This window comes from Heliconius melpomene, chromosome 1 (assembly GCF_056956725.1).
Source record: "Heliconius melpomene rosina isolate 202511_hmr_F chromosome 1, ASM5695672v1, whole genome shotgun sequence".
NCBI lineage: Eukaryota > Metazoa > Arthropoda > Insecta > Lepidoptera > Nymphalidae > Heliconius > Heliconius melpomene.
In genome coordinates, this window is record NC_140389.1 from 3,351,901 (window position 1) to 3,373,913 (window position 22,013).

At 31.5% G+C, this 22,013-nt stretch overlaps 1 protein-coding gene across 1 annotated transcript in view; it reads left to right on the forward strand.

The window, feature by feature from the left end:
• Cbl (E3 ubiquitin-protein ligase CBL) overlaps nt 1–21,728 on the forward strand; it is a 65,991-nt gene extending 44,263 nt beyond the window's left edge. Inside the window, exons 2-13 of the mRNA XM_085198982.1 lie at nt 4,713–4,859; nt 7,583–7,726; nt 8,717–8,842; nt 10,177–10,292; nt 10,664–10,770; nt 11,295–11,407; nt 11,599–11,681; nt 12,039–12,130; nt 16,448–16,685; nt 16,918–17,033; nt 17,113–17,683; nt 18,058–21,728. Of these exons, the coding sequence (XP_085055108.1) occupies nt 4,713–4,859; nt 7,583–7,726; nt 8,717–8,842; nt 10,177–10,292; nt 10,664–10,770; nt 11,295–11,407; nt 11,599–11,681; nt 12,039–12,130; nt 16,448–16,685; nt 16,918–17,033; nt 17,113–17,683; nt 18,058–18,275 (2,071 nt within the window). The 3' untranslated portion in view covers nt 18,276–21,728. The remainder of the gene's footprint in view (nt 1–4,712; nt 4,860–7,582; nt 7,727–8,716; nt 8,843–10,176; nt 10,293–10,663; nt 10,771–11,294; nt 11,408–11,598; nt 11,682–12,038; nt 12,131–16,447; nt 16,686–16,917; nt 17,034–17,112; nt 17,684–18,057) is intronic.
• The last annotated feature ends 285 nt before the right edge of the window (nt 21,729–22,013 follow it).

Consider the following 22,013-nt stretch of genomic DNA (forward strand, 5'->3'; position numbering starts at 1 on the left):
GTCAGCCGGTGACCGCTTTGTTCACGTTCGAGCACCAGTCGATTGCAACGCCCGGTGCCAATCGATATTTCACTACTTTATCATAAGTGTTGGTACTCTATGGGTTTTGTAATTAAGTGTATGGTGGTATTTGTGTTCGAGTTGGCGCTTGTATTTTAGTTAAAGGGACAGAATCTAGTTGTTAAACTATATTTTGCGTATGGCACTGGGTAGGTAGAGGGAGAAGAGTGATAAAACTATTCGCTTCCGTAGTATAACGCTGCTTTGTCTTGCTGTCAGAGCGAAAAATGTTCCCCGCAATTACAATCGAACCCACAGCTGTAGTGTTTACAGTCATATACTGTGCCGCTGCGCCACTACGGACCTCTTGAAAATGTTTATCTTACAAAACATTTTATTTTACTCCAAATGTAGACGAAAAGTAAAGAACATGGTAAATGAAATATTTCATTTATTTTCTTCCCGACTTAACAACGAAAAACTAACTTCCGGGCGATCGCAACTCCATGGCACTCTGTTTGATTCTGCTTAGTACTACTATAATGTAATTACGCCCTTGAATTGATCGAAAAGGGAAACATTATGTCCTCATCACGTTTGTTTATCGATAACTACCTACCTATAGGAAATATATATTGCAAAGAGAATTGTGTGATAAATTGTGGGTGACTCACATCCTTTCGCACAACGACACCGCCCACTTGTACGGCCGCAAAGGATGCTATCTGTACCAATCAAGAATTTCAGCGAAACCACAAATGACATGATGATTTGGAGACAATAGGTTTGTCATCGTCTTGTCGTTTGGACGTCGTCTGGCTGAAAGTGAGATGTGAGTGTGGGGGATTTGGGGGTTGGTGGGATCACTTGACGTGTGACGTCTCGAATGTGGACGACGGAATGTCTAGTTTTAGTTTAGAATGTCTAGTTACTAGTTTCTTTCTGTCGACCCTGCTGCATTGCGGAATACAACGGAGAACGAAGCAAAAAAATATTTTTCTTGTCTTATGCAATACCATTTTTTTTTTCAGAAGAGTTTCTTTTCCATATACACCGATATGATAACAATGATCGTCATATAGTTTAGCAAAAAAAATGTGAAAGTATTTATTTTTATCAGAATAGCGGAAAGATATATCTAATTGAATATAATTATTATAATGTCAGAAAACGTGTTAAACAGAGGTGAAGCCTTAGGTTATTTTGCGTATGGCTTCGGTGATGTTTTAAAGCACTTAATGGTGACACTTTTATATGGTACATCACGAGTTTTTTTTTATACCTACTGTGATTTATGATTTTGGTAGATATATCAGTTTCACGCTGTATCCCGCACACAGCAGGGCAGGAAGAGGGAACCTAGTGTTAACACTTAACACTCCGTTCCCCACTTTCTGCCGAAATATATCTAAATATTAATACGAGAAGAAAAGTTTTGTAAACGAACTTAAACATTTGCTTAAATTTTGCAGTTTCATTTTGCAGTTTATTCGTATTTAAAAATGTATGCTACCAGCTATACACGTGTGAATGAAAACGCTTCTGGCGTTAGTCTCCTGTCATTTCTCAGTAAGCTGTCCGTCCGTCAGGTGAAATGTGGCGTTAGATATTTCTGTTTAGGTATTCTATATTCCAATGAAGCACAGTTTTAATGTATCTGGCAGAAGATGGTTGTGGGTTTGAATACCACGTCGTGAAATATTTATGTTATTACTAGGTTACTCCTAAGTATCATAATTACTTAGATTTTAGGAGCCGTCATGGTGCAGGGGCACGGACGTGCGATTGAAAAGACAACGGTCGTGGATACGAGTACCACTCGAGGGCATGGGATGTTTTCATTTCCTCGCTCTGGAGAGACGAAAGAAAATATGTGTATGATAGAGAATGGGAGAACGGAAGCGTCTTAATAGGAAAGGAGTGTCTTAACACTAGGTTCCCAGGTTCCCTGTGCTTACCCTGCCATGTGTGGGATATAGATTGAAGCTAAAAAAAAGTATTAAACATATCTACTGGAAAGTTAAAAGCTAAAGTTTATAAACAAATAGTATGCATATCAAATAAACTGTGAAACAGTATTTGTACAATAGGTGTATCTGTGACCGCAAAAGCGTGGAATATGCAATAAATGATTTAAACGCCATTACGCAACCCGCCGATGTCGAGATATCATTGTGTTTTTGATTGCATTTCAAATACACTGCCATTATATGTTGCCTCATGGGATTTGGTTTAATCTTCAATTTAGAGAATTCTCACGGGTTTTTTTTTATATATTCATAGGTAAAATGTAATTTTAAATTATACCTACCATCACATTATTTATTAAAGATGTTTTTTTTCTTGACGCTACAGCGTGTTCAGCGTTTCGCACATAGCAAGATAAGTAGGGAACCCAGTGTTAAGAAATATCGTTTCCATTAAAACATTTCTGTTCGTTTCGTTTTTGTTTCGCCGGATTCTCGAGGCATTATGCGTGGAGTGGCGGAACTCAACACTGCGGTTTGAAATGAAAAAATGAAATATTTCTTTTATTATTATTGCCCCTAGTAGGAATTGAATCCATTACCGTCACGTTTACAGCGCGCTTGTGCCCCTACAAATATGCGAAAACTGCTCCAACACATCAAGCAGACATTTTAGACTGAAAAAAATATTCAATAAAGGTAGTATCCACTAAAATATACTTCCACTTTTTTAAGGATGGGTAAAAAATGCGCAATAAGAACAATTCAAAATAGTACACCGGTTTTAGTATGAAAGCTCTTTTATTTACGGACCTTTGTCTGAGATTGAGATATTAACTTTTCATTCAGTACTTTTACAATATACCCGAGGTACTTGTTTTAATGACTCGCTTAACAATTAAATGTAGACAGATTGTAATACTGATTATAAATATTTATACGGTTGTAGGGTCTCTTCAATTAAAAAGATAGAGTATAATCTCTATCTTTTATTGAATCGCTCGTCTATATGTTAATAGTAATATTATAAAGCTGAAGAGTTTGTGTGGATAGATACGCTTATCTCAGGAACTATTGGTGTGATTTAAAAATTATTATTTTTGTATTTGGTTTTCCATTTGTTAAAGAAGGTGATAAGCTTCATATAGGATCATGTTAATCGTGCCGATAGCCCACTATAATTGTAGTAAAAGTTAAGTAATTTTGACTATGCAGGCGAAGCCGCAGTTAAGATATAGTAATAATTTGTTGTGCTCTCTTAGTTTTCCCTAAATAATTGTTGTAAAGGTTCTTACTACTTTACTACTTCTGTGACTATACTTATACCTGATGATGATGATGACCAGTTTTACCGCAAGCTTGTCAATAGTAGGATAATGGCTGTTGCTCCCCATTAAGTCCAGGCTACCTTCTTAGGAAGTAGTTAGGAAGAAGTCTTAAAGCAAATTGACTGACATTAAAAAACAGTTATATTTACGTCTAACTTTACTTTAAATTGCTGCTTGTGATGACGAGTCCGTAGGTACTTAGTAGTTCTTGCTACTTTAATCTACCGTTATCGTTTTACTTTGTGATAAAAGTTGATGTTGATTATAACAGGTGGTGATCTTAAAAGAATATCTTATTAAAAAAATGTTATTTTCTTCACTCTTAGATAGTTACCGCTTTCTGTTAATTTTGGGCACTGTGCGTTGGATGGCGGAACTTAACGCCTCATTTCTGTTGAGAAAACTATTAATAGGAAATTTATCGAACTTCAAACCATCCCGTTTACTCGTATTATAATTAAAAGCTACACTTTTACATCATTAATTATATAACTATATATATAACTCGGGGACGTATCGTCTTATTAATGAAGCATTTTTAATCGTAATTAAGCTACAATTTCAATGAATCTAAATAAGCACAGCTACTGTAATAATTTCGGCTTTTGGCATATTGAGAGAGGATCAGTTTGATTAATAAGACCATAAACCTATCAAAGCTTCAATCATTTGTGGAAATTAAAATTATGTAATTATTGAATTTTGGTTTGTGAAATTTTAGTGTTACGTTGAATGATGACACATAGAATGATGACAGACATAGGGAACCTGGGTACCTAGTGTTAAATACTCCATTGCCTTTAAGACACTTGCGTTCCCCACTTTCCGTTGAATTTTTATTATTTATTATTTTGAATATCAAAATAATAAAAATTACCGAACAGAAGGTAACGAGTCGGAATTTACCGTTTGGGAATTAGAAAAATGATATATTTATACAACATCCCGTTATGTTTTTTCCCATGGGATATCTAAACAAACGATATTGTATGGTTTTTCCTAGTTATATTTTATACAAATACAATTGCATTGCAATACGCGTGGGACGTCTTTGAGACTATATTAAGTGGTGGTAATGATAATTACTAATATTAAATTATTTATAGATTCTCAGTCGATGCTAATTTACCGAAAGATTGCAAATGCTAACATTTTTTATGGTATTTTCAAAAATGATGGTAGTAACTTGCCTATAAAAATATTTTGATATTAAACTTTCAAATTTTTTTTTATATTAAACTTGCAAAGCCCGGCATTGAGTTCTGCCACTCAACACGCAATGCCTCCAGATTTCGGCGGAAAGTGGGGTACGGAGTGTCTTAACACTAGGTTCCCTCTGCCTACCCTACTGTGTTAAGCTGATTGTTTTTTAAACTTTCACTTCAGTTACTATAAGTATATTTTTTATTTGTTTCAGCACACTAGTCCCCTGGAAGCATTTTCGTGAAGAACTCAACAACGTGCATCCCATATCTTCTGGTTTGGAGACGATGGCCCTCAAGACGACAATAGACTTGACGTGCAACGACTTTATATCTAATTTTGAGTTTGACGTGTTTACGAGGTGAGTTATATACTCATATATCCTGGTACACCCTGATAAGCCAAGGGAAGAGAAAAAGCGGCCCCCCTCTATTTCCCCAAGAGCGTCTGCATTTTTTTTACTTTTATTTAGATTATAGCCAACTTTTGCATTTGCAGGGATAAAGCGTGAAGTTAAGTTTTTGCATTTGTACATTTTGTATTAATGCATTACGAAATAAAATGTATAACTAAAACGGGACGTACCTACATTAGAGTGGAATGCACGATGCAAAAGGACTAAATGAAAGCTTTTAATAATTTGCCATGCCCCATTCCTTAGGCTACGTACGTATCTTGTGTTTAAAATGATCTAAATTTACGAAGTCCTATTTTTAAATGTAACAGTTTCTATTTTGGATATTGTAGTTAAAATTAGTTATGTATTTATTTTTTTGGTTATAGAAATAAAATATGCAAAGCTTGTTTGAAATCCATCAGGTATTTAGATTTTAAAAGTCATTCGCTTTTAAGACTTAATAATTATTCTCTCTCTACTTATTTAGAGATAATTGGCCAATAATTCGTCTTCGTCTCTAAATAAGTAGAGAGTAATAAACAGCGTGACTTATTGACGAGTTCACTACCAACTATCACCACAAATTAAAAAAAAGCCACCTATAGTGCGATCACGACCTTATTTATACATTTATTGTATGCGTACTTACTACCTACGAGTACACCCAACATTTTCCGTCTGGCGTATTGTATAGAGCACCGAAGAATAATCCGTAGTCCGTCGGGTGAATTCTATTCAGACATTATCAAAACTGCGCAGCCATTTAAACTGGTCCGCTACAAAGGAATGCGTGAAAATTTATAAAGAATATCCTCTATTATATAGAAATATGGATTTTAGTGCTCAGTGGTCTGGTATATATAAATTATGGGTGTTGGGATTTTTTTTTTCTATATATTTTGGGAAAATTATGCCTAAGATTTTTTTTTTATATGTGTGCAGTTCAATCAATTTGGGGTTGGTTGGTTAAGTTATAATGTATAGTAGAATATTGTTACACAGAATAGTAAATTTATATAAATTACTAGCTGTAGCGCGCAGCTTTGTTCGCGTGGACTTTAATACGTTCCCGTTGAAATTTCGGTAAATCATCTCAGTTCTCCGTTACACTACCCAAGAAGTCTACTAAATATAAGCGTTCTACGCCGCATAGTTTTATCTATCAGTAAAACTATGCGGCGTAGAACGCTAAAATTTGGCGCTGAAAATATTGGTACATACTAAGTCTTAAAGCTTCTTACACTATGTTATGTCTTATAAGAGACTAGCGGACGCGCGCAGCTTCGCTTGCTTATTTAGGGGTGAATTCTGGAAAACCACGAAACATGTTCAATTAAATATTTTTAAGAGTCCAAATTTAAAATTTTATAAAAATCGGTGGCGTTTGAAAGATTTTTTCATACAAACTTTTAAACCCTTATTTGCACCCTTAGGGGAAGAATTGTAGAAAACCATGAAACATGTGTTCAATTAAATATTTTTAAGAAACTGAATTTCAAATTTTATAATAATTGGTGCCGATTTAAAAAAAAATCTATACAAACTTTCAACCCCTTATTTGCACCCTTAGGGGGAGAATTCTAGAAAACGATGATACACGTGTTCAATTAAATACTTTTAAAAATCTAAATTTCAAATTTTATAAAAATCGGTGTCGATTAAAATTTTTTCCCATACAAACTTTAAACCCTTATTTCACCCCTTTAGGGTTAAAATTTTTCAAAATCCCTTCTTAGTGGATGTCCAGATAACGAAAGTAAACCTATGTTCAAATTTCACGTTTCTACGCACAGCGGTTACGGCTGTGCGCGCGTCTTACCTCAGTCAGTGAGGACAAGTCCTTTTATATATATAGATTAAAGATTTTTACAAGCATTATTTGGTGAAAAAGGAGCTTAAACAAATTTTCGTATCTAAAAGTTTAATTAACCTCACTGGATATTCGTTCAATAAAAAATAACGTACCTACATCCAACGTATATTTCAATAGAAAAGTTGAAAACTTTAGCTGCGAGCTCTTTTAATTTCCACAGCAGGTTACCCACGGGGCAGTTCGTGTAGAGTAATTATTTTTTTCATAAAAAAACTCGTATATTGATTTTGTTTTTTTTATTACGTTATCTCACGGGCTCTCCTGATTTTGTTGGTACTACCTGATAATTAATATAATTTTAGGTCCCAATAAAAAAATACTTATTTATTTTATTTATTTAATGTTAATTAATGATCTCTATAAAATGTATAAAGAATATGCTATATTGTATTTAAATAGAAGTTTAATGTTGAGTAGTCTGCTCTATAAATAATGGATGTTAGGGTTTTTATTTTTTTTATATATTTTGGGCAAAGTAAATTGGGTAAAAAGTACGCCGAGTGGATAGCGGAGTCTCTAAATAGTAAATTTTCTATACACAATAAAAAGTATATAAAGAAAAGTAAAATACGAGACCGTTAGTGGTGCAGTGGCAAAGCACATTAATATATGCATTTCCTCGCACTGGTTACTACAAAGTACGGCGTTGAGCTCCGCTATTCTATAGGAGCAATATCTCGAAATTTCCGCGATGCGGGTGAAAAGATTGTCTTAACTCTAGACTTCCTCCGGCTACCCTGCTATAAACAAACAATCGAAGACTAAAAACAGTAAAATATACCTATATATAATTATAAATAAACAATAATTTCAGATTATTTCAACCCTGGAGCACTCTACTGCGTAACTGGCAGCTACTTGCCGTGACGCATCCCGGCTACGTAGCGTTCCTCACATACGACGAGGTGAAGGCGCGCCTACAAAAATATATACATAAGGCTGGCAGTTATGTTTTTAGGTAAGTAGATTTTAGTAAGTTTGATTTTTGAGTTGAATAGGCCAATTATCAAGAAAAATTGTAAACTATATTATTAACCGTGTCTTTATAACCACTGTATTAGTGGTCAGACTTATCTGGAAATGCTAGAATGTGTTATTTATGATAGTTCGTTAAATTTTGAACGAATTTTTCTTTTTCAATATGTTTTAATATATCGATGCTCTAAGCGCTAATTGGGGACAGAACGCCAGGAATAGGGAAGCCTTTGATGATGACGATATCGATATTAATAGGAGTCAACTAAAATTACGTAACAAAATTTCGTTACCTAACAAAAATAAACCTAAATACGTATACTTAATAAAATAGGTTTGTGTGTCCTTCTAAAGTTCTTATATTTTTAATCGGAAAAGCTTTATAAATTATAAAACTACTTATAATGCCACTTTTTGCTATTTAAGTATTTTATATAGGCAATGGAATACCATCTCAAAACGTTTGAGCCATTCTTACTTTATAGAGCACTTAAGGATATGCAAATTCGGAAAATACTCGGATTGCATCTCATATTTGCATCTCATGTGCTAGAGCTTTAAGTTAATGCGGGGAGCTTTTACTTGAAATTGAAAGAATTTGTACCTGCTACTGTGAGTTATGAGTGTTTGTAAAGTATGATGTTGATTTGTGGCTTTGCCTTATGTAATGGACGGGTGTGCATTCATATTCTTTGCGTGTAGAAGTTGCTAACTTCACTTTAGAAGGATTTGTAGATACATTTTAAACTTTCATTTCTTCGCTCTGGTATCGTCACGTAAAAGCGCGGCGTTGAGTTATGCCACCCAACACGCAATGCTTCCATATGACATCCCCATTAAGATACGGAAGTCTTAATGGGAATGGATTGTCTTAACTCTAGTTTCCCAGGTTCCCTCTGCCTACATTACTATGAGCGGGATACAGCGTTAAGCTAAGAAAAAGCAAGCCTAATAACATATTGATATTTTACAGGTTATCGTGTACGCGGCTAGGGCAGTGGGCAATAGGTTACGTGACAGTCGACGGCGAAATATTACAAACTATACCGCAAAATAAGAGCTTAGTACAAGCCTTGCTGGACGGTTATAGAGAGGGGTTGTAAGTACTTATTTTGTTATGGTTTTATTATGAGCAATTGCATTAATAAATTTATCATTACGTATAATCATAGACGTAGCAACTGTACCATTTTTCTAATTTAAGTTAAAGATTTTGTTTGGTTCAACGCGCCATTCTCAGAAACTACTGAATGAAATCGCAATTTAATGTGATAGATAATCCATTTATCAAGGAAGGCTAATTTTTATATTTACGTATTGTTAATCCTTCCCATTTAAGACATTATGCCTGCGGTTCTGAGTTACCTGGGACTCTTCGAATTTATCATACACTCCTCTTATTGTCATTTGACTATGGAGTCAAAGCCGTAGGAAATAGCTAGTTTTTATGTAAAGTTATCTATTATTAATTAGTAGATTTATGTATTACTAGTGGGCCCGGACGCGGCTACGCCCGCGAAAATATAAGCCTAAATAATTAAAATAAGTTAAATAATAATAAGTGGAGATTTATTATTAGAAAAAATGTCTGAGTAACCGAAATGAACCAACAAAAGAAGTAAAAGTAACTAAAGGAAATTCTTAATATCAGAAAAAGTACCTAAAGTTTGCCGTGCGCGCGTACTAAACATTTTTGTATATTAAATAATTATAATTTTTTGCGAACAATATTAAATAAAATCCCAAATGATTAAAATTACGATATTTTAAGTGTATAACATCGGTATAGATAACTGAACTGAGATAAATTAATTATAAGCAGCAAATAATTACATAAAAATAATAGTAATTCGAAAATATATAAAAATTTACAAAATCATCAAAGTCATCTGCCCGTTCGCGTCGGTCATACGATACCACTCGTAGGCTAGGTCATTCCGAATCAATGACACAGTAAACTGTAATTTCCATCAAGATGAAATGCTAAAAGTGACTTTTATATTTATTTTCATAAGGATGAATATCAAATAATAGAAATTATCTAATTATTGTTAATGTATACAAATCTATATCGGCGCGCGCCATGTACGAGTCTCGTATGCATTAAGGAAAAACTCACTTTGGGTGACGTTTTCTTAAAACAACAAACTTTGCAAGCCGTTGCTTAGCAACGCGTAGCGACGATTGTTATAAACATGGCGGAATAAATTGCATGTCAAATTAATTATTTAAATATAGTGGTATATATCGAAAATATTACAAATATGAGAAAAAAAAGTATCCTATGTTCACCCCGAGACCCTCAAGTATCTCTATATAAGTATTTTATCACAATTAAATTAGCGGTTTGGCCCTGATTGCGTAAAAGACAGACAGACAGACAGACAGAGTTACTTTCGAATTTATAATATAGGTATGGATTGTATATTTCAGCTACCTATATCCAGACGGTCGCGATGTAAACCCCGATTTGAGTTCAGCAATAATATCACCTGCGGAGGACCATATAACTGTCACGCAGGAACAGTACGAGTTGTATTGCGAAATGGGTAAGCTTCCTTGTAATACTTAAACTAATATTGATTTGTTTTAAGAAAGGGCTACTCTTACTTAATCCAGAAAAGTATGTAACGTATATGTCCGTAGATTGTATAAACTAAGATTTAAAAAAAAAAATGGATCATTTTAATTTGTGGTAGTGGAACTTAACGCCGCGTTTTGTCTTAATGAAGTATTTTTTTTTCTATTTATAAACTAAAAGCTTGAAACCATTTGTGGCGCTGGCACACAAGCGTGCGACTGTAAACACGACACACGGATGCAATTCCCGCTTGAGGAAATTAAATATTTAATATTTTCTTTTAATTACTGTAAAAAAACATGCTTAGTTTTAAGGATTATGTTCATTTTAATATTTCAGGAAGTACGTTTCAATTATGCAAAATATGCGCCGAAAACGACAAAGATATTAGAATAGAGCCGTGCGGGCATTTGTTGTGTACACCGTGTTTAACTGCGTGGCAGATTGTAAGTTGAATTTTATTTTATTTATTTAAGGTTTTGTAATGGCTATTGCATTATAAGAATAATTTATATTACTTGAAATTTTTGTACCAATACAAAGCTGGTTGAAAGTAAACACTACATGCTGTGTAGGTACTCAAATGTGCCAGACATTTGAGTAGCGAGAGTCCACATTGATTAAAATTACCTATTACTTAATTTTATTGTTATTTTGCTTTGATATGGCTAATAAGAATAATAGATCATTGTAAGTTGTTTTATCTTTGTCTAGATATGAATATATTAATAGTTGTGTACTCAATAACTAAATTTAACATTATTGTTACATAATTACTTCTTACTACTTTTTACTATTAGATTGCAGTTTAAACTCCAAATTTTATTATTGAACTGTTCAAATTAATATATTTTGTAAAATAACTAATAACGCTATTTTCAGAAGAGTTTTACAGTAAAAAAATCATATTGGTAGTATAATTAAATAGTATAGCATAGTAATAAATAATATTACATTCCTATAATTCCAGGACTCTGAAGGCCAAGGTTGTCCGTTCTGTAGGGCGGAAATAAAGGGCACTGAGCAAGTGGTCGTCGATGCGTTTGTGCCGCCACGACCTCCCAACACCACTTCGGAAGTGAAGTTAGTATATTTTTATATATTTTATAATCTATATATTCCATTTATATATATTTTCCGTGACATGAGAAATATTTTTTTGAATACCTTGTACTAAAACATCAGATATTTAATTCCCACGAGTGGGAATCGAACCCACAACCGTCGCTTCTCAAATAAAATAATAATATCTTTTTTATAATTTATAATTACAGAGTAGCAAACACAAAGACTGCAGTGAAACCGGTTTCGTCTAATTCATCCGGCTCGTCGGGGTCCTCAGGGTGTAATGGTTCAAGTGAGTTCTTTATTCATTTACATATGAACTGTATTTACATCTCTTTTTTGACCTTCACGCTGGATAGACAGAGGAACCCTTGGAACCTGGCTTTAAGACACTCCGTTCCCATTAAAACAATTCCGTTCCACACTTTCTACCGAATTCTGGACGCATTGCTTGTTGAGGTGACGTAACTCAACGACGCGCTTCGCCTTGTTACGAGAATCGAATCTACGACCTTTTTGTGTTTAATGCCGCACGATATGCCCCTGCGCCACAACTAACATTTTTTTACATTAATTTTATTCAATAAATACATTTTCATATAGGTGTATTTTACTTATTACTTATTACACACGTTTTCTACAATTTCAGGTTCTGAAACAACGATATCGAGTAATTCCAACGGTTGGTCCTCTAGGAACACCACTTTCAACGGATTGACCGACGACATTGACGATCCCGAGGTAAATATTATATTTTAAATAGATTTTTAAAAAAATAATCGAGTTATTTTTTTAGGAGTAAGTAATGTTTTTAAATTATTCATAAAATCTTAACGATAAATATTTGATTTTTGATAGAACGTCGATTCCGGTAACGTGGATTTTTGTTCCGAATTATAAAAAAATATTTTATACTCGAGGCCAGTCGTGGCACAGGAGCACAGAGTGTGACTGTAAACGCGACTGGTTGTGGATTCGATCTCCACTCGAGGAAGTGAAATATTTATATATTTTCATTTCTTGGCTCTGGTATCGAGGCAAAGCGCAGTGTTCAGTTCCGCCACTCACTCAACACGCAATGTCTTAAGAATTCGTTATTCCTTCTAGTGGGAATTAAATCCACAATCGTCGCGCTTTTATAGTGACGGCCCCAAAATTATATTATATTTTAGAAATTTCATTACAATTACGAACTTATATGAGGTTATTATTATAATGATATTAATAATATTTCTTATAATGATATTAATAATTATTATTTTACAAGTTTTATTGTCTCTGACAATCTGTAAAGAAAATGGAGACATTTGAATTTTTTTATAAATTTGTTTTAAATTTAATAACCCTTTACACATTATTTTAGTATTTTTTTAGTATGTCATAATTAGTTACTGTGATACAATCTATGTAAACATGGCAGTTAATTGCAATTTATCGTTTTTTTTTATTTCTGTTTCCTCAGCATGTATGCATATTGTTATATTTTCAAGCATGTGTATGTTTGTTTGTGGGCTTTTAATATGTCATTTTATTTTATTTGCTCGGAAATCATTGGTTATTTTTTTTACTATTAGATTGCAATTTGCATTGTAACTTTTTAATATTAAGTAATAAAGTATGACTAGTATCAAATAATTAATTTATATTAATTATAATTTATTTTAGTTTAGGTTTATATATATATTTTTTATATTTGCAATGCATATTGTATTTTTAAACAAAAAGCATGTTCATACTATTATTGTGATTGTTTTCGCAGAGGCGGAGAAAATCGCCGCATGCTTAACGTACGACACGACGGACACATTACATTGATATTTATATATACATAAATACATTTAAATACAGTAGAAATTCGATTAACTAGACTAATTGTTCTTAGCGATCCGGATAATTGAAAATCCCGTTAATCGAATGTAAGATGAAAAGTTAATTAAAAATAACAAATACATATCAACGAAAAACTATCAAGAAATATAAATAATAATATAAGAAAATATATATAGTAGTCCGGATAATCGCGAAACTGAGGAACAATTAATCGAGTTTTACTGTATAAATAAATTATACATATATTTGAAAACATGCATGGATGAAAGTGTTCTGTCGGTTTTCTTCTAATTTTCGCAGTTTTGTGTTTGAATGAAAGTTTTAATTGTTCATAAATATATCTCTTTTTTTTATAAAAATAATAAATTTGAAAAATTAAAAATGTGATAGTTCCTGACCGATTTCGGCCACAGCGACTGACATCTGGCTAACAAGAGCTTCGTTGATAAGCTCTAATGTGACTGACATAACCGACTTTACCAGAAAAATTTCGGCCACATTCACTACATGTCAGCACACCCCCCAAATAATTATAATCATTTGAAAAATTAAAAATGTACTTGGTTCATAAAACAACAACCTTTTTTTTAATAATAAAACCATCAAATAAGTTACTTAAAATTTTCATTAAGAAGAACTTAATAATTATTTTGTACAATAAAATACTATATTTTATGTTCGTTTTAAATTTTGGGCGCAAAATTATTAATAATAAATAATATTTATTTTTTATTTTCGATATAGCATATTCATACATGTATGTTTTCAATTATAATATTTTCATACAAATATCCCGCATATAGCAGCCTAGTAGAGAACCTAATATTAGTAATAGTGTTAAGACACTCTGCTCTCCACATTCCGTTCTTTTTATTGATATTATTTGTTAAATAGCTGAACACGACGCCTTGTCTTAATTTAATCTTAATCGGGGATTATATATACAGTTATTTTTTTCAATAGGTCTAAATAGTCTCGGTAGGTACTTAACAACTGATTATAAATAAGATGGTCGTAGGTTCGATTCCTACTCGAGCGAAACAAAATAATATACATTTTCCCGCTCTGATAACAAGGCAAAACGCCGCGTAGAGTTCCGCCACTCAATGTCTTGTAAAACGAAGTGCCTTAGCACTAAGAGCCCACGGCTATGCGCGGGATGCGGGGTGAAATTTAAAAATTAAATGAAAATATTAATTCCGTGCCACATGTGAATAAATTAATAAATCGACGAGCATTCATTATGTTTTCAATGATATAAGTTTATTGTATTGTTTTTGTTTTACTCATTTATTCCCTAAAGACTATATATATGCTTTTCGACTTTCCTTAACTTATTCATATCTGATTAATAAAGTTATCTCATTTTAATCATTGATATGTACATACATTCAATAGCAAAAGTGTTTCTTTTTTTTTTTTTTATCTTTAGTTCGGAGTAATCGTTTATTGAAAACAAACAATTTTAATAATTTAAATTTTTCATACATTTTATTATATGAAAAATCTTTGTATATTTCCTGTAGAAAAAAAATACAAGATATATTTTCGATGATATATGTGCATTTAAATACTGTAATGGTTACATTAATAATCATAATTTCTTTTTCATCATTCACAATTGCTATTCACAATTGCTATTGAATACACGTTATTTTCATTTAAAATAAGGGTGGAACTACCTGAATTTTCAAAATAGATTCTATGTTTTTAAATAAGTTGTATTATATTTGTATTTTTTTTTGATAAGAAAAGATCTGCTCACTATATTTAAAATATCGGACTGAATACTAAAATATTTTACATTATCATAATCACAATTATTAAATTAGTTGAATAATATATAATATAAATATTTGATTAAAATTTGTTTCATATAAAAAAATTAATACAATTTTTTTAAACATTTGAAAATTTATTTTAATCAAATGTAAGTTACTTAAATTCTGGTTATCATTATTATTTTGTTTTTTTTTTAAATAAATAATATCTTTATTATTTTTTTATAGATAACTTAGATTTCATTAATTAAGAAGTTATATTATTATAGATATTAGTTTAAAATACGACAGTGATTATTAGTTTAGATTTTATATAATACTACAAATAGACTTTGAATTTTTATTATTAAATGGACTTTATTTTATTTTGGCATTTAACGTCAAAGTATTATTATTTTTTTTAAATAATAAAATAATGCAAAGCAATTGAAACAATGATTGTTCTTATAGTGCTTAATTGAAATAGTTATTATTTAAAATATATTATTGTATCTTATTAATTTATCTTTATTATAATAATTTTTCATGATTATATTTTATTTCTTACAAAAAGTGATAATTTTGGAGTTTTTTTTCTTATTAAATTGTAAGCAGCTATATATATAAAAAAATTCTATACTATATATATAATCTAAAGTTATTAAATTAATTATTATTATTTTTAGTATTTAATTATTATTTTGTACGGTTTTTTGTCTATCATGAATTATTTATTTGTAAGTGTAATTAAATGTTGACAATATATGCTTGAATGAATGTGCTTTTTGTGTTTTCTTTTGCGTTTGCATCCTTTTTTTGCTTTTTTGTGTCATTCAAAAGATTTATTTTTCTTTTTTCAAGTTATAATGTTTTATATATGCATGTGGCATGTATTAACTTTTTACTGGTGATATAGAAATCATTGTTATAGTATATTTAAAAATAAAGAAAATATAAACGTTCTTAAGGTTTATTTCACATTAAAAGAAATTTAAGCAAAAGTTTTATATAAATGTAACTTCTTATAAAATTACAATATTCATAAATACATTTTAAACAAATTTAATTATCTTATCAAATAAATTTAATTTTATATGTAATGTCAATATTTTCATATCATATAAGAATGGCCATTTTGTAATATGGTATATCCATTAATTTTTCAAAGTTTTTTAAATTTTCTTTAAAGGATATATAAATTTTAAATTGCGTCTTGGTAACATTTACATAGAGTAATATCCAATTTATATTGTTGTGAGTTCGATTTCGATACAAGGATTCGATAAAAAAATCAAGTTAAATTAAGCCATGAAATCTCAATACAATTATTACATACTAGCGGACAATGGAAATTTTAACAATAGGTTCCCTATGCCTGTCCTGCATAACGGGAAAAAGTGAGAAGCTAAAACAAACAAAATCTTTTTTAACAAACGAAAATTTAAAGCTCCAAAAAAACCATTCGAAGGATTGGGCAGAATTCAACGCGGCGACATCAACAATCGACGCTCTCCGCCCCGGCGTTAGGTCAGCCGGGGCTTCACCGCGACACTCTCCGCGTGCTACACGGAGAGTGCCCGCGCCCAATGAGAACGCGTACGGAGAGCTGAGAGCTCCGCCGTTACCGCCTAGGAAGAGTTTGTCACCGGCGGAGACCATCGCCACTGCGTCTAGTGTACAGGATATTGCTTCAGCGAGTATTATGGGTGAGTGTTAAGTAACTTTTGGGGCACTAATATTCCTACCACTGAAATTTCGGCAACCGTATTGATCGTCCTATAGTAGCCAATAAGCCTTGAAGTTAGGCTTTTCGATGTTTTGCGCAATATACAATAGGAATCCTCTGCCTACCTTGCTACGAGCAGTATATAGTATAAAATTTTAAAAAATATATACTTCATAACTTTTTTATTATTTATACTTCCTTTCTAATTCTAGAGCCCCGTCGAAGATCTTCACTAGAACCTGAACCGGACTCGAGACATCGACTCACATCCGTCATAACGGGATCTACGGAAACTATTACCGGACTTATTGATACTAGAAATCATGAGGTAATTATAGTTTAATTTTTTTTTTATGTCTTGTTTTATATGGCATAACTATATATCTTTATTATTAATTATATTTCAGGTACCACCCGATCCACGGGCCTTCGAAAAACCCCGACGAGCGTGTACCCCACAGTCCAATAGTCGACCCCTTCCCCCACCCCCCGACAGACCAGAGTCCAAACCAAACGTAAACGAACGACTGCTCCCAGACAAAGACACCAGAGATCGAACAGATAGACCCAATGACAACAGAAATATAGACAGACACACTGACAGATCTAATGAAAATAGAAATCTAGACAGACACACAGACAGAACTAACGAAAATAGAAATATAGACAGATCTAATGAAAACAGAAATCCAGACCGACATACTGACAGATCTAACGAAAGAAACCTAGACAGATATATGCAAGACAGACATGATTTTCGAAGTCCCCCCGAGAGACCCGACAAACCGCTAGAAAGAGACAGAACTAGTTTCGACAAAGAGACAAAAGCCCCTCCACGACAAAGATCGCTGCCGATAACCAGTAGTGGGAGTTTAGACCAACCGACGAAGTCTACGACGATGCCCAAGTTTCCGTCGGAAGAGGTCAAGGACCCGCCGTACGAGAATGTGGCCGTTGAGAATGAATTGGCTGTTGCGCGTAAGTTGTATTAAGGTTTTCTTTTTACATTTTTTGTTTTTATATGCACATGTATCCGACGGGGAATCAACGATGGTCTAAGAGTAAGGGACCTCAATACTTATTAATTTTACCTTCATAATTGTTCAGCGATCATCAAAGCAAAAAAAATCCTTAGCAAAGAACGAACGCTCGGATTTATTTAACTTTTTTTTCAATAATTCGATTACAAAAATCAAAACCTCTCAAATATCTGCTGAACTAGTGAAAATTGCCGAACATACATTAGGTCAAATGGATACTCCCTTACTATTGATAGATATCTTTATCCACATATAAAATAATGGAATATTTGTATATGAAGATAAATATTAATTTACATTATTTCTTTTCAGCTAAGAAAATAAACCCGTTAACCCACGACAAACACGGCAGAAAGTACGGTGACAACGTCTCATATGAAAACATTAATTTAGACTACATCGCCCGCTTAGTTAGCGAGGGCTATCCAAAAGACATCGTGGTACGAGCGTTAGGCATTACTAGAAACGATCTAGAAATGGCTTGCGATATTTTACACGAATTCGGGTCGAAAGTACAACATAAGTGTTAGTTGTTAAATGAGTAACGCGGGTTTTTAAATATTTATATAGATTCAATTTAATTTGAAATTCCAATTAAATGAATGGGTCGGCATTATTCAATTCAATTTCATTGAGCGTGTTTCACATTTAATTGGATAATGTTGAGAAATTGATTTATTTATTTTTATTTAAGATATTGGCAGTTTTTAATATCGAGCGTTTATTAACTGTCAGTATCTTTGTATGTTTAATAATGGCACCCAAAAACGCTGATTAAGTGTGACTAAATCGGTACAAATTTATGTATTCCAATTCAATTATAGTTGTAACTAATCAATGTATCTGCGTGAAGCTGGAAGACAAATATTTTCTTATAATTGTTTTATTTATTATATGTATAATATATAATATAATTTAACATTTATAATAAAATATATATACTTAATTTTTCTTTCACAAACAAAAATATAATAACTAAAATAAGATGACAGAAAAATTAAAGATGGGTATATATAGGTAACATGTTTAGCTCGGCCTCTTATTAATGATACCAGAAACGATTATTATTAGTTTGTTTACCTAATTTATGAAATGAAAGATATTTCATTAACATGTTATTCCGTGTAAGAAAATAAACACAAATATTTTTTTTTACTCAAAAGTTAAAAACCCGCATTACACAGTTGTTCGTGGCACTAATCGAAAAATCTTAGTCAGTTGTTCGAATTAGCTGATTTTTATTGTAAGTACGATTATAGATGCACGCTTTCATTTCATTAAAAAATCTTTTATATTGAATCGTCGAACAATAATTTACGTATTTTTAACATATTTAAAATGTAATTCCACACTTAGGAATGAAGAATTACTTTTTTAGATAACGCATAAAAAATTGAACTAAGTTGATAAAAGGAAAATTTTCAACTCGATTTTGGAAACCGTTCAAGCGCTCTGACCAGCTGAGACTAAGCCATACGTTCTCTCTAGCCAAATCATAGGTTTAAGCAATTATACTTGGCTCGCGGAAATTTATAAAAATCTGCCAACAGAGATGCTAACAACATAAATTTAAGTTGTAACAAGCGTATAAGAATTTTGACATAGCTTAATTAGACAGTATGGCTTAGTAGCCAGTGCGCTTGGACGGTTTCCAAGAGGCGCGGCTTCAAAGTCCACTACGTTCAAAATTTTCATACGTTTTCTAAAAAAGTAATAATTTACGTATTTTAATAGTAAATTTTAAATTATTATTTTTATAGATTATAGGTCTGAGGGATAAAATTTATTAGCGTTCTTGATTTATATAAAATAAATTGTAAATACGCGTTTTTAATTCTCAAAATGTTAAACGGCCGTTTATGTGGCATACTTTTCATTTATTGATAGTATTATAGGTTTAATTTTAGCTTTCATTTTGGACTTTCTATGTTAATATGTTTTGCCTTTTATAGTGAGCTTGAGTATAATGAAACGTGGCCATGGCGTGCATTTTTAGTGCCAAGTTATTTAATATCGATTTTTTAGGTTTGATTACGATTTAAACTTATTAATCATAAAAACACCAAATAAATGGCTTTAGATATTAACATAGAATAACCATATATATATTTATTTGCATTACGAATTTCCAGTGTTTCCGCTGTCAGTATTCGATTCACTAACTATTCTATGTATATACATAATATTATAATATAATTCACTATATTTTCTTAGTACGCTGTCTTTAAATGAATATATTTTTTCATATGTGTGTATCGACTAGACACTACTTATGATATCGCAATAACTTAACTTACGTATGTAAATATTTCCAAACGTATTCGATTCAATCGTTTAAGTGATTATCGTGGATTTAATATATTGAACGCGGCAATTTTTTAATTCGAAATACAGATTAAAAATGCTAAGCTATTCTTTTTGACAACGTCAATGTCACTTTGACTTGTGCAATGACATTTACCTGTCATTTTGCCTACTTTATATATTACCTCCATGAATATTTTACCGATGAGCTTAAATCAGAAACTTTTTTATATTCGATCTTCTTGATATTTTTCTAATAATTGTTACTAATTGAAAATGTGAAAAAATAAATAAAAAATCGATTGTTCATTTTTATGATTGGATGGTGAATTGACTGAACTCCTAGTGTTAATGTACGGCTAGTCTACTCTTGCAGTGATTTATGTAATGTAACGTCTGTATTTAACAATAGATTTTCATACAATTGTATGAATAAGCCGCCATATTTACTGTAAGCATTAAAATATGTAGACTTTCAATATAATTAAAAGCTTTAGTAATAAAATAAGGCCTTAATTCTCTTTCCATTTAAAATAATCGCACAAAGGTTTATTCATATAATTGTATAGATTAGTAATAGTGTAGTTACCCACGAGCCTTTAGATTGTATGACATATCCACCAAGTTACTAGTCAAAATACGTTCTTAATATATAAAATATTAAGCTTACTCACTAATAGATGTTCTGGCTCTTTCTTTTTTGGTACGTGCGAGCGAAACGGCATATAATTAGTACGAAAAGAGAAAGAGACGGAAATACATGTTTATATAAAAGTGATAACTTGGTTAAGGTTAATGCTTTTTGGGCTAATTATCTTAACAGAGTACCTTTTAAATCTTTCTTTTATTGTAAATGGTTTTTTATTTAAAAATGAAGCCAAATGCTAATTTGATAAGGAACAGAAAAAAAACGAATAATAAGATAATTAGCCTATAAAGTAACTGTTATAGGCTCAAAATTATAGCAATTATAATGGACTATTAATAATAATAATATAATTGAATCTGAAACGTCTTTATAATTTCATATGCACATTTGTATAACAATAAAAACGATATTTAAAACACGTAAACGATTTCTCGATTATTTGTTAGTATAAAGTTATTTTATTTAATAAATTGAAAATGGCTCTGGGTACTATTTCATTTGAGCCTCATTTAAAAAAAATAAGTGTTGCCAGTGTTTATTTTGATGTAATTGTGCAATATTATTATTTTATTATTATTATTGGAATATTAATTTCGGTTATGATCAATATTGTATATTAATATTTGATTATATTAATAATTGAAATGATTTGTAAAAATATAATGAATTACTTTTTTATTGTTTTTAATTGATGTGTAAAATATGACTCATTCGAAATATTTTTAGCGAGGTATGTATATGTATATTCTTCTATATTTTGTTTTGATATGTCAATTAATCAGGCCATTTATTCACAAATAAATACATTAATTATATGTCTTAGAAATTCACAACCAATAGCTTTAAAATGGCAACACTTCATTATTTTATTTATTTATGGTAGTCTTTTGTAATATACAAATTTTGGCGAGATTATATTTTCTTGTATTTTACAAATTCTTTCGGCTAAATGGAGTGTGAGTTTGGGGAGGCTAGGACTTGTTTTACGCTTTTAATCGAGATATGTTTCAAAATATATTTAAGCAAAATTTACATGACTTTTATTCATATCCTTTTACTTTTATTTATTTTACCTGAACGTTGGGAATGGAAATGTCTTAATCTTCTCTCTGTCTACCTCGTCATGTGCACGATAACGCGTGATGCTTAGTTAGGCTTTATTGGTATTGAATCTTTTTTTTATATTTTTTTGTCATACATTCCTTAAATATATATATAAATGCTTACTTAAAGTAGTCCAATTTTTTTTGTTTAAATTATCATATTTATGTTAATATAAATTATCATGTTAATAATTAATAAATGATGCTTATAA